Source organism: Puma concolor, chromosome B2, assembly GCF_028749965.1.
Source record: "Puma concolor isolate L17-30 chromosome B2, mPumCon1.1.hap2, whole genome shotgun sequence".
NCBI classification, from domain to species: domain Eukaryota; kingdom Metazoa; phylum Chordata; class Mammalia; order Carnivora; family Felidae; genus Puma; species Puma concolor.
Window position 1 is genome coordinate 121,631,036 of NC_141671.1, and position 14,563 is coordinate 121,645,598.

The 14,563-nt window shown below is 39.9% G+C and overlaps 1 protein-coding gene and 1 pseudogene across 1 annotated transcript; one reads left to right on the forward strand and one right to left on the reverse strand.

Moving 5' to 3' along the window:
- Positions 1-1,591: 1,591 nt before the first annotated feature.
- On the forward strand, positions 1,592-8,377 carry LOC112862633 (trace amine-associated receptor 6-like; annotated as a pseudogene).
- A 4,527-nt stretch (positions 8,378-12,904) lies between these two features.
- On the reverse strand, positions 12,905-14,365 carry TAAR5 (trace amine associated receptor 5). The gene has a single exon (XM_025925391.2). It carries the CDS (start codon positions 13,992-13,994, stop codon positions 12,981-12,983), a length of 1,014 nt encoding a protein of 337 aa, XP_025781176.2. The 5' UTR covers positions 13,995-14,365; the 3' UTR covers positions 12,905-12,980.
- Between the last annotated feature and the right edge of the window lie 198 nt (positions 14,366-14,563).

The window sequence follows — 14,563 nt, forward strand, 5'->3', positions numbered from 1 at the left end:
GTTAACGATAATTGTGTGACTTGTGTTTTATTAGTTACCTTTTACTGCCACCCCCCACAAAACTGTCTGTGACGTTAATGACAAAAAAGATCCCAAGAAGCACCACCAAATCCCATATCTCAAGTCATCGCAAATCAAGTGGAGTCCCTGTAGTGCAAGGTGTGAATAGAGAGCAGAAACTTAATATTCTCCACTTAAAATTCATATTTTGACATAGAATAGCCTCCATACTAAAACCCAACGTATGTGAAAAACATAAACGAAAGGACACCTCACTCATATAAATAAATGCAAAAATCCTGAACAGAAGTTTAACAAACCAAACCTAGAAATATACGAAATGATAATGCATCATGACTGGAGTCGATACAAAGAAGGGAAGTTTGCCTTAACATTAGAAAGTAAAATAATACAATTCACCATTTTAACATATCTGAAGGAGGAAAGAAAATTATATAAAGTTCAACACTTATTCATTACTGAAAAAATTCTTAGCGGGGAGCCAGGGTGGCTCAATTGGTTAAGCATCTGACTTCGGCTCAGGTCGTGATTTCATGGTTCATGGGTTCAAGCCCCGCGTCAGGCTCTGCACTGACAGCTTAGAGCCTGGAGCCTGCTTCAGATTCTGTGTCTCCCTCTCTCTCTTTCTGCCCCTCCCCTATTTGTGCTTCTCTCTCTCAAAAATAAATAAATAAACATTTAAAAAATTTTAGCAAAATAAAAATACAAGAAATCTTTGTAGGTTTAAAGGTCTCTACTGAAAATGCCTATTACATATAATTTACTCCAAAGTGCGATTTGAGAGCATTCTCTTCGAGTGACAAGGCAAAGATGCTTCAGTAATCACAAGATTCAGAGGGTAAGTCCTCCCATAATACCCATAAATTCATGTGCAGTCCAATCATTCATGCATGCATTGTTTATGCTTATTTATTTAGCATCTATTTGTATCAGAGTCTTGAAGAGATACAAGAATAAGCAAGGAATGTGTCCTGCACTTCAAGGGGTATCCATGTTAATATGAGAGACAGACGTATAACAATAACAGTTCACTGTGCTCTGAGTTAAAGTTGACACATATAAAAAGGGTAGAGTGAAAAATGACATCAGCAACTAATAGAATTGGGTGAATACATAGAATTCACTGGGGGTATAGATTGAGAGCCAGATCTAGAAGGCTCTTAATACCTTCCAGGAAGGTATTAATGTAAAGAACAGGGAAAGTTTCAAAACTCTGCATAGCTTTGAACACCCCAATGATCATTTTAGATTTTATCCTATGACTAGTGCAGGCAGGTAAAGAAAGCATATTTATTAGCAGGTGAAGATCTCAACTACCACCGAAGGCAATTTTCTTGATTTTTCTGTAACTTATCTTTACCTCTCTTATAAGCCCCCATGTCATGGGATGCAATAGACTTAAGTTCAGTCGATTTGGGTTTCCCACTCACTTCTCCCAGAGTAGCTATGTAGTCTGCCTCATTTCCACACGAACCGATTAGGATTGTGTCTGTAGGTGTCTTCTAGGATGAAATGGCCATCTATCTCCAAATGGAAAAATGGATGTACACACAACCCGAAACTCTGCATAATGTGCTTAACAATAGCCGCCTCTAGACTAGAATCCGATGTCTCTTACGCGTGTTCCAGACCACCCACGCGTGGCACGGTGAGGGGCATGCTGCTTTAGCTTTTTCAGATGTCACAGCCACTGTACCCTCATCAGTCTTTCCTCTATCTCCAAGAAAAATGCCACTTTTGTTGAAATTGAGATATTAATTCTTAGTTCTCTGCCTTCAAGGCCTTCCTTTTCGGCGTCCTCCGCTAAGACTTGGAGATTTGAGTTACGTCAGAGTAGTCTGTCATTTTCTCTCTAGTTTTCCTTCCCTCCTTCCATCCTCTCTCCCCTCCCCTCAGCCTCTGCTAATTACCTTCAGGATATTGAAAACATGCTGAAGTTCTCTTTCAACTCTGTCTCATCATAGCAATCAGGTACACCTACCTAACATCTTTGTATGAATATTCTTACAATTTGGATAATAGCTCATTATCAGATTGTTATGGCTTTTAACAATCTGTTTTACAGAAATCCTTCCTAAAACATTACAGAAATGCCAGAAAAACCCACAAGTATCTTCGTGAATCACAGGGCACAGATTCAGGTATGCAAAACCTGCTACTGTATTGTTAAAGCAACTATCACTATAACAGTAGCAAACAGCTTTTGAACACTTGCTGTATCTAAGTGTTTTATACGTATTAAATCATTAAATTGTCACAGCAAGAAGAACACATGAAGTCATCATGACTATTTTACTGAAACACTACAAGTTAATCACTTGCCCAGGGTAAACGTCTAGTAAATGGTGAGCTGGGGATTTGCATCCAAGCAATTTAGCTCCAGATTTTGTGTTCTCTGTGCTCTACAATTATAAATTTACCTCATTTCTGGGCCAAGCTCCCTAACCTCCAGGTGATAGAAACTTCCTCTCTGTCAATCTGGGTTTACTCTACCTTCCCTACTGTGTCAGTCACCCATCAACAGTGATTCTGTGGATTAGAGATCTGATCTGGGTGACCATCTACCTACAATGATGTCCAATAAGATGTCCTTCCTGGTCTCTGGACTTTGGTCCTCTTCTGTCACAGAGTAGTCATTCCTCATATCTGACAGCAAGGCTCCTTTAATTCTTACTTTTATCGGCCAGTTCCAGTGCCTTTCTCAGAAGAATTCCCCTGCGCTTGTGGCATCACAGGCAGTCAAACATTTGGTGGGGTTTCGAGGACCTGTCATGACTCCATGGCACCCTCAGGGGCTCAGGAATTTTTACTGTCCTTGTACCATGCAGAGCAGTGGGGTGCTCTGTGGTGCTGTCTCAAGCTGTATGCTCAGACAGCCTATGTAGCCATTTCTGCCCCGTGAGTTCTGCACAAGGAAGGAGAATGAGTTTCCCTTGCACTTGGATCTTTTCCCCTTAAACCTACCTGACTATGTTAGTTTCCTGTGGTTACTGTAACAAATTACCACCGCCCCTGATGGTTTAACACAGCACAAATTTATTCTCTTAGAATTCTGGAGGGCAGAAACATGGAATCAGTTGTATTGAACCCAAATCAGTGTGCCTACATAGCCTCACGCCCTCTGGAGGGTGTGGGGGAGAATCCATCCTGGTCTCTTCCGGCTTCCGCTGGCTGCTGGCACTCCTTTGCTTCTGGCCGCAACACTCCAATCTCTACCTGTGTGGTCACACTGCCTTCTTGGTGTGTGTCAGCTCCCTGTGCTTCTTTCTTACAAGGACACTTGAGATAGCATTTAGGGCCCTCCCAGTTGATCCAGGATGATTCCTCCACGTCAAGATTTTTAATTTAGTCACATCTGCAAAAATATTTTTTTCCAAACAGGATTGACAGTGGTAGGTTCCAAGTATTAGGATATGGATCTCTTTCAAGGGGCTATTATTCAACCAACTGCACTGGCATGTCAATTTTTGCCCTTTCTCAACCCTCTCCCAGAGAGGGAGAGATGGGGCGCTCCTGTCTCAGAGATCCCCACTACTTTCTCCCTTATTTTGGCCATCCAATTATCTTTCTTACTCTTATTCTGGAATACAGGGAAATTTTTGATAGTGTGCATAACTTCCTCAAATCTAGTGACTATCAGCTCTTTCTTTTCTGAACAGGGCTTTGGCTTTTAAGGTTAAAGTGCTTGGAAAAAAAAATCTGTCTTGCTCATTTCAACTAAATCAATTAGAGCACAATAGATGTTCCAAAGAGTTTTTTCCAAGTTTATCTTTTCTAAACTTTATTATATGGAAATTTTAAGTTTATGTTAAATCTTCTAAAATTTTCCATTTGTTTTTGTTTTCTTTTTTTTCAACGTTTATTTATTTTTGGGACAGAGAGAGACAGAGCATGAACGGGGGAGGGGCAGAGAGAGAGGGAGACACAGAATCGGAAACAGGCTCCAGGCTCTGAGTCATCAGCCCAGAGCCCGACGCGGGGCTCGAACTCACGGACCGTGAGATCGTGACCTGGCTGAAGTCGGACGCTTAACCGACTGTGCCACCCAGGCGCCCCCTAAAATTTTCCATTCGAAACTATGAAAGTATTCAGTATTTTTTTCTAAATTTTTATGGTTTTGAATTAAAAAAACTTTTTTTAATGTTTATTTTTGAGACAGAGAGAGAGAGACAGAATACGTAGGGGAGGGGCAGAGAGAGAAAGAGACACAGAATCTGAAGCAGGCTCCAGGCTCTGAGCTGTCAGCACAGAGCCCAACGCGGGGCTCAAACCCACAGGCTGTGAGATCATGACCTGAGCTAAAGTTGAATGCTTAACCAACTGAGCCACCCAGGCACCCCTATGGTTTTGTTATTTTATACTCAGATCTGTCCCAGGGGAACATCTATCTATTTAGATACAGATATAAATATAGATATAGATATAGATATATAGATATAGATATTCAAGTGTTTGTAGAGGAAGGGTATAACTTTTTTCCTCCAAGGTAAATGTCCAAGCATAATTTGTTGAATATATCATCTTCTATAAATATATGACATTGTATGTTTGCATTATAACCAACAGTGACAATATTTATAATACGTTATGACAGGCAACTATTCCCACATGATGTTGAAGAAGTGAAGTGAAATAAACATGTTGGAAAGATAGTTATTGTTATAAATACATCATTTTGTCAATTTCACAATGGAGAGATGTCCTAAGGAGAATGTCCCTTAAACATCAAATCTCAGGTTTGAGTCAGATCTGAATTGGATGTCTGATTCCCTTGCTGTTGGAAGAGCATTGGTGAACAAGAGGAACTCAACTCCTCGCTAGAGCATGAAACAGAGGGAGCTGAGGAGATTTAAGACAAGAACTCCAGCAAAAGACAATGTTGGAATGAAAGTTGGCCGAAAAACACAAGAGTCTAGGGGAAGGCCAAGAGCACATGACATTAATAGAGAAGAGGAAGAAGAAAATGAGCATTGAAAGTGACAGGGAGGTAACCGTGAAAGGTGAAAATACCAAGAAATCACACCCCCAGAAGGCTGGGAAGTGGAAAAGTGACAGGACAAGAAGTTGGCAGAATCAGCAGTAGGAAGTAGGCCTGTTCACCACGTCAGTAAATCTGTCTGTGGCAGATGCTTGGAAAAGCTCACTTTAAGCAATGTTTGGTTAAATCTGAGGAAGACTTTTTTCAAATTTGATGTCATATTCACACACCGTATCCCATGTCATAAAACACGGAAAATTCCCAACGTTTCACAAATACCTCAATTTTAAGTTTAGGCTGATCTTGAAAACACATTTGTGGCGGAGAAGCTACCCTGTAGTTCCTGAGCAGTTAGGTTGTTTGACTTCTCTCCAAATCTCAGGGTAAATAAAACCAAAGATTTGGTCCTGAAGTTTGAAATCCAGGCCTAAAAGTTTGTTACCAATTTGAATGAGTCTTCTCTTATTTTATTATAATCATTGATGCATTTGGGTTTAAGTCAACTATCTTAGTATTTTTCTTCATTCTTCACATTTTGTCTTTGTTCTTTTATCATTTTGGACTCATTTTAAATTACTTTTTTTAGGGGCGCCTGGGTGGCGCAGTCGGTTAAGCGTCTGACTTCAGCCAGGTCACGATCTCGCGGTCTGTGAGTTCGAGCCCCGCGTCGGGCTCTGGGCTGATGGCTCAGAGCCTGGAGCCTGTTTCCGATTCTGTGTCTCCCTCTCTCTCTGCCCCTCCCCCGTTCATGCTCTGTCTCTCTCTGTCCCAAATAAATAAATAAACGTTGAAAAAAAAATTTTTTTTAAATAAATTACTTTTTTTATTATTCACTCTTTCTCCTATGAAATTATAAATTGGACTAACATATTATTCTGTTGGAGTCCTGGAGTTTTTTTTTTTTTTTAATTTTTTTTTTTTCAACGTTTTTTTATTTATTTTTGGGACAGAGAGAGACAGAGCATGAACGGGGGAGGGGCAGAGAGAGAGGGAGACACAGAATCGGAAACAGGCTCCAGGCTCCGAGCCATCAGCCCAGAGCCTGACGCGGGGCTCGAACTCACGGACCGCGAGATCGTGACCTGGCTAAAGTCGGACGCTTAACCGACTGCGCCACCCAGGCGCCCCTGGAGTCCTGGAGTTTTAATATGTATCCCTGATTAATTAAATTCTCCAATAAGTTAATAATTTTGCCAATTCAGGGCAATGCAAAAGATTGCCAGGAATTTCAATATACATTTTAACTCCGTTTGTCTTGGCCATTTTATTGATACTGTGGTCATTTATTTTAATTCTGCATATAATTTAAGTCAAAAAGACATTTATTTTTACTTTTAGCATTTATTTTATTTTCTGATATTGACACTCTGTGGCACACTTCGTTACTTCCCACACTACAGTGTTTCCTCTGGGATTGGTTTTTTTCTGCCTTGAAAACTCCTTTAGCTTCTTCCTTTTGTGTGGGTCTGCTGGCAATGGAGATTCTTGGGTTTTGTTTATCTAAAAATATTTTTATTTTGCATTCAATTTTGAAAGGTATTTATGCTAATTTCAGAATTCAAGGTTGTCAGTTATTTGTTATAAAGGCTTTAATGATCAGGGCACCTGGGTGCGTAAGTCAGTTAAGGGTCCAACTCTTGATTTAGGCTCAGGTCATGATCTCAGGGTTCGGTTCCTGAGACGGAGCCCAGCGTTGGGCTCTGCGCTGACAGCGTGGAGCCTGCTTGGGATTCTCTCCCTCTCCCTCTCTCTCTGCCCCTCTCCCTCTCATGCACACACACACTCAAATTAATAAAGAAAACATGAAAAAATAAAAGAAAAACATTCCTAAAAATCACTGTTGAAAATAAACTACCAAGTTCACAAACCTTATGCTATAGGGATTCCATGCAGGGATTTTCCCGTTGATGGCATTTATTTATCTGGAAGGACTACATGTCCTAGTAAAGCAATGCTGAGATAAGGATAAGAAGAGGTGATCCTTCAGTCCCAGAGTTACATACCATATCAATGACTGTTGCAAAGAGAAATGCTAAAGGTAGAAAATAAAGATATTTATGACTAAAAGGAAATTTTATCAAATTAAGGCAACCAAATGTTTTTTAATTGACATCAACCCCTCAGTAATCTTTTATTATATAATTTTAATTTTATTATAGAAATCAAAAGATTTACCATAAAAATGGGAGATTGGAAAATATAATAAACATCGTATCTGATCGTTCCTTTAGACATCCTTGTGGATTTTTTCCCAGATGTGTTGAGAAGTAAAATCCCACTTCCTCTGTGAAAATGAAGAAACACAGAATTCTCCACATGTAAACAGCAGCATCAGGAGCAGCACCTGTCCTCACCTGCAGCCCAGAGCTCTGCTACCAGAACATGACTCTGACCAGATCCTGCGTGAAAGCCCCCTACTCGCCCGGACCCCGGCTCATTCTCTACACACTGTTCAGCTTGGGGGCTGTGCTGGCCGTTTTTGGAAACCCTCTGGTGGTGATTTCAATCCTGCATTTCAAGCAGCTGCACTCGCCAACCAATTTTCTCATCGCCTCTCTGGCCTGTGCTGACTTTCTGGTGGGGGTGACCGTCATGCCCTTCAGCATGGTCAGGTCTGTGGAGGGCTGCTGGTACTTTGGGCCAAGTTTCTGTACCTTCCACATGGGCTGTGATGTGGCATTTTGTTATTGTTCTATCTTCCACTTGTGCTTCATCTCCATCGACAGGTACATCACTGTTACTGAACCTCTGGTCTATCCTACCAAGTTCACGGTGTCTGTGTCAGGGGCATGCATCGGCATCTCCTGGATCCTGCCTCTTGTATACAGTGGTGCCGTGTTCTTCACAGGTGCTTATGATGATGGGCTGGAGGAATTATCTAGTGCCCTCAACTGTGTAGGAGGTTGTCAGACCATTGTAAATCAAAACTGGGTGTTGATAGGTTTTCTATCTTGCTTCACACCTATTCTTGTTATAATAACTCTTTATAGCAATATTTTTCTTATGGGTAGACAACAGGATAAAAAGGTTGAAGATACCGGGGGCAAAATAGAATTTTCATCAGCTAGTTGATTTATATCCAGAGTGGTCAAGAGAGAGTGAAAAGCAATGAAAGCCCTGGGTATCACTGTGGTAGCATTTATGACTTCATGGTCACCGTATAGTATTGACTCATCGATTGATTCTTTTATAGGCCTCATAACCCCTCCCAAAACTTATGAGATTTGCTATTGGTGTGCTTGTTATAACTCAGACATGAACCCTTTGATTTATGTTTTATTTTACCCATGGTTTCGGAAAGCCATAAAAGTTGTTGTGAATGGTTGACTTTTCAAGGACAGTTCAGCTACCGTGAATTTGCTCTCTGAACAAACGTAAACAATTGGACTGGGAAGTAAAAGAAATCTTTACAATTTCTAAATGAAACGAGTTTTAAAAATCAACTAAGGCTATTAATGAGGAGAAAACAAATTACTCTTCAAATGTAATAGGGTAAATGTATTTATGAGTAAAAGGAAATTTTTTTCCACTCGTTAAAATGTGAACTTCCTTGTCACTTCTCCAAAAGCATGTACTTTATTAATAAGTGTTAAATTTTTATTTGCTAACTACCTCAGAGCTCAGCATATCCCACTTTCTAAAAAGATTTTTCTCCCTCATTTCTTTCAGTTCACTGACTCTTCCCTTTGTTCTGATACGTCATCTACAAACATCTTCATTCTTTGATTCACTTTCCTCTTTTCTAAAAAGCTTTTTAACTCTAGCAACCAGTCAAAACTTTCACCTGTGAATTGCATCCCAAGATTCTTGCTTTCTTTTGGTTTGCTTCATTTTTGGAGGGAGCCTTTTGGGGAGCAGTTACATGTCTTGGGCTTAATGTCTGAGGAGAGAGATCTGAAATATTTATCTATAAATTGTGTGTAGACTAACACAGCCACTGTGTCTGATTTAGAATTAGTGGAGATCTCTTGGGGGTTGGGGGGCATTTGCAAGCATAGATATCGTTTTGACCAAGCTGTTGTGATGGCCAAACAGATTACTGTCATCTTGTGTAATTATTTCCTCCCCCAATGTAGGAAGCAGAAGCCACTGTACTTCCCGAAACGATGATAGGATGATTATTTCTCTGCTCTTCTCACTACTGCTGTTACAACTCAGAACTGTGTAAATGGTTGGTATGGATAGGACTCTATGCTATGCTCTTCTGTTTAAACTCATTGAATATTACTTTCCCATTCAGGGTAATTCTTTTTTGAAAGCAGTCTTTAGTTCTTTCTTGTCTATAACAAAACTTAATTTCAACAGAAAATTTGCTAGTTTTAGGAGATAAGTGAAATATACATCGATAAAGACACTCACATATTCACCTTGTTTTTCATTTTTGACATATGAACCACATGCCCACATTGTACCAAGTCAGTGCTAGATTATGTAGAAATGGTAATACCATCTTACCTTTATGTTTCAGAATCTGTAACTCTGGCAAGAAGCAATGTTGTTAACTGTGAAAATTTTAAAAGGATAAACACTAGTTCAACTAGATCAAGATTAACATCGATAGTGACAAGTCATGTTGATAGCAGTGTGCCCTTGTCATGATGTGATGAGAATGGCATGTTATTTCAATGTTTTTTCCCCCAAAAAACCTATAACCTCAGTGGAATCATGAGAAAAATCATTACACAAACCCTCATAGAGGACTATCCTACAAAATGCCTGACTAGTGCTTCTCAAAACTGTCAAGGTCATAAAAAATAAGGGATAAAAGAAACTGTCAAGGTCTAGAGGAGCCTAAGGAGACATAACAACTAAATGTAACGTAGTGTCCTAAAGGGGAACTAGAACAGAGGAAGGACATAAGGAAAACCTAAGGCAATCTGAATCATGCTGGACTTCTTACTGATACATTAATAAAAATATATCAATGTTGGTTCATTAATTGTAAGAAATTTATGATACTAATCTAAATTGTTAATAATAGGAGAAATGGGGTGTAGGGTATAGAAACTCTCTGTGCTATCTTTGCAGCTTTCCTGTAAATTTAAAATATTCTAAAATAAAATGTTTATTTTTAAAATATAGAGCACACAATTATGTGAGGACAGTGAGCATTGATCCTTATACTACTGATTCATTGATCCATTTCACAAATACCTTAGAAAACTTAGCATTCTGGGTTCTGGTTCAGAGCTTTAGGAATACAAAACAAAAACCTGAGACTATCTTATAGAAAAAAAATGGTATATCAACAATTTTTATGGTTTGGAATGCATGGAAGTTTAAATGATAAAAGATGTGTTTGAGAAGCACGAAAGAAAGGAGAACTTGGCTTCTCGAAGCAAGATCAGGGAGACTTATTAAAGAAGTGGCACTTAAGCTGGGCCTTATGAGATTCAGAGATTTTGCAGGAGGGAAAGGATGGAAATGGATTTTCAGGCTGAAGGAATGGCATGACCAAAGAAACTGAGAAAGTGCACAGAGTATTCAGGAAATACGGAGATAAAGCAGCTAAACAACTACCAAGGGAGTCGTCACCCTTTTGACCTCCCTGAGGTTGGCATTCAAGCCCCTCCACCTCTTCCTCTCCCTCCATCTTCCCAGGCACCCCCCACTTTAATTTGGAGGCATTCTTACCTCCACTGCTCTGCTCAGGTTTTGACTCCTCTGATTCTCATTGTCTTCTGAGCCAACATTTCCCAAATGAGGTTTTATCAGACAGTCATCCTACGAAATGCTCCAGGGGAAAGAAATTCCTGCATCCCCAACGTTTTGGAATTGCTGCATACAATAGCCTGCTCTTGGAGAATAACACTAGACATGACAAAGTAAAGACTCCGAGAAGTCCTGTTTCAACAAAAACCTGTTTAACATCGTTTAAATATGCACATAAAAATTATTTATGCAGAGTTCCACCTTGTGATATAGCAGAGCGTCCTTCTAGGACAGACAGTGCCATACTCAGTGGATTGTGAAGAGGTGTGGATTTATCTCTAAGAAGAGGAAAATGTGGTTTTAAAAATTTTTTTTAATTTATTTTTGAGAAAAAGAGAGACAGAGAGAGAGAGAGACAGAGACAAGAGTATGAGCGGGGGAGGGGCAGAAAGAGAGGGAGACACAGAATCTGAAACAGGTTCCAGACTCTGAGCTATCAGCACAGAGCCTGACACGGGGCTCGACCTCATGAACTGCAAGGTTATGACCTGAGCTGAAGTCGGACACTTAACCAACTGAGCTACCCAGGTGCCCCAAAAATGTGTTTTTTAAAGTAATGACTGATTTATACTTTGCAATTTTTATTTATTCCTATATCTAAGGCACAGTGTTCCTTGATATCTCAAAATTGTATATATTAGAATAAATTGTAATTTATAATTCTTTTTTAATTTAATTATGTAATAATACCAAAAAGTTAATTGGAAAAGAAAGAATAATTACTTCGAAAGAAAAAAGAAGCATTAAAAAATACATCAAAAAATATGTTTATAATAAATACTTTTTTTGAGAGAAAAAGAGAGAGCATGAGTGGGGGAGAGGGGCAGAAGGAGAGAGAGAGAGAGAGAGAGAGAGAGGATCTTAAACAGGCTCCATGCTTAGCATGAAGTCTGACTGGAGACTCCACTCAGGGATCATGACCTTAGATGAAATCAAGAGTCAGATACTCGATCGACTGAGCAACCCAAGTGTCCCTACAATAAATAATTTTTTAATTAAGAAAAACAATAAAGTCAATAAAAGTTATCTCTCTAGCCAGAAAGGAAGGAAGGAAGGAAGGAAGGAAGGAAGGAAGGAAGGAAGGAAAGGAAATGAATTCATTTCAGTTAACTTCCATGACAAAATAAAACATTACTTTTTTATTTATGGAGATTGATTGATTTATGTTCGTATATATATTACATCTATCTATATGTTTGTACTTTGGAGACCTCAAATTAACTTACAAATAAGTTTTCCAAATCAGCAATTATTAATTTGAAAAATAGTCAGTAAGAAATGTGGGAGTTATTAGAGACCTGTAGGAAAAGATTTAGGAAGAAAAAAGAGGCAAAATGTACATAGAAGATGTCAATACCTTTACTAGTAATAGGTCCTAAGAAACACTTGGTTCAGTGTTGAACAAGCATGTGGCTTAAGTACTTGTATTTCCAAAGAAAATCATATACTGGTGTCCCTGGAAAGATAGTAGATCTAACTTAGGTAATTTTTTTTTTTTAAAGGAAAAATATTACAATGGCCAGATGTGGATCATTATCACTTTACAAACATTTCACCACTTCCAAGTTTTAATAATTAAAGAAAAGTGAGAAAATATTCCTTCAAGAATACAATACATTTACTCAGTGATCATTCAAATGGACAAACGTAGTTTACAATCCTGTTTAGGGAGACAGGGATTCTAAAGAGGACATTTTGAAAAAGAAACACTCCCAACACTTGACTACAATTATGAAAAGTGATGTCAAACAGCGTTTTCCAAAGTTAAATTATTATACAATATTTGAGCTTCAGGTTACCTGAACAAACAGTACAAAACCCTAATTTTCCAGCTGTAACTCTGAGATGGGGAGAAATTCAAAGGTTGTCAAAATAGTCTCACCCAAGCACTGCCAGGAGGCAGAACCAGTATGAGAACTCAGAAATCTCCACCTCACGCTCTTTTCTCTCCACCTCTGTATCTCAGTCTCAAGGAAGTGATAACAAGGAGCCAAATATTTTCACAGAAGTTTAACGCAGCCAATAAATACTTGGTTGATTTCATTCCCTCCTTTTCTACAGAAACATTGAATAAAGAGAGTGCTACATTCTACTACAGAAACATTGAATTAAGAGAGTACTATATTTCTTTTCGAATTAAGAGGTTGTTTTTTCTCCTCCACTTAAACCACGGTGCCCTAAAAGCATGCCCACAAACTCATGACACCGCCCCTGCCACAGAGCCCTCATCCTTCCTGCAGGGACCTACCCTCGCCTGCATTCAAAGAAGTCACTCTTGGTACAAGTCAATAGTGGGTGTCCGAGGTGAGAAGATCTCTCGACTCAGGCAGAGTTTCAGTGCCTTTCTGAACCACCGGTAGGAGAAGACATAGATGATAGGGTTGCAGGCCGAGTTGAAGTAAGCAAACCAAATAAAGATGTCAAAGACCAGTGGCGGTGTGACGAAGTTAAGGAGGCTGTCAACCAGCGTGTCAATGGTGAAGGGAAGCCAGCACAAGAGGTATATGCCCACGGCAATGCCGAGGGTCTTGGCAGCTTTTCTTTCATGTTTGGCAGCCCCAGCCAGGTTTTTGCTCAAGGTGTTGATCTGCTGAGCCTGCCTGATGGCAACCACAAAAATCTTCACGTACAAGCTGATCATGATGAGGCAGGGGAAGAAGAACATAGGAAAATTTAACCAGCCCCAAAACTTATTGAAGAGCAGTTGGCAACTGCCCACACAAGGCATCTCTTCCAGCCACTGACTGAGTGCATTCTCTACTACATCTGTGTAGAGGAAGAAGGCAGTGTAAGCTGCTGGAATCCCCCACCCTGCAAGAATGTACCTGATGGCCACCCTGACTGTGAACTTGGAGGGATAGATCAAGGGCTCACAGATGGCACAGTGGCGGTCTATGGAAATGAAACAGAGGTGGAAGATGGAGGTGAGGCAGAAGAGGGTATCCAGATAGGTATGCAGGCGGCAGAGGAAGTCTCCAAGGAACCAGCAGCTCTCCACTGAGCGAATGGTACTGAGAGGCAGCACTAACAGACCCAGAAACATGTCAGCCAGGGCCAAGGAAAGCAGCAAGAAGTTAGTGGGGGTGTGAAGCACTTTGAAGTAGGACACAGCAAACACCACAAACAAATTTCCTAGGACCATAATCAACATGCCTACTGCACCGGCCAGGTAGATGGCCAACCGGATGCCCAGAGGATGGACTGTCCTGGGGCAAGATCCATTCACCTGGTAGCAGAATGCTGCGGGGTGTTCTTCAGCACCTTGGTTGAGGACAGCACTCATTTATGGTTCCTACTCTTCCTTTCTCTCTGGGAACTGGCCACCTGTACCACCCAAAAAACAAACAAACAAAAAAACAACCCCCCCAAAAAACCACAAAACAAAACAAACAAACAAACAAACAAAACAAAACAAAACAAAAAGATGTGGAGGAGAAACTGAAGGGCATTTTGTAACCTAGTACAATTTACTTAGGTACTGAAGCAAATATTGTCCAAAAATCAGTATAATGTGAGATTTAAGGTCTCATAAGAGTCATTTCTCTGCTGGCTCTGGTTTCTCTAACTGGGCACTTTTGAAATTAGTGTAGACTGTATCTTTAAGGGAAAAGAAGTAGAATGTAAGCTAACTGTTCCCTCAGAGACAAAGCAGGCTATGTCACAGTAGGTACTATACAATTATTGAGAGGCCATCTCTTCCATTTTGATAAGTTGACCTATTGTCAAACATAAAGTGAGATTTCAAGTTATCAGTCTGAAACAAGGAAGAATTAAGTCTTTAATAAATCATTGCTTGGGGAAAGAATAACATCTGGCTCCTCTCTTCAAGAATTAAATAAAGCAACAGTAAAA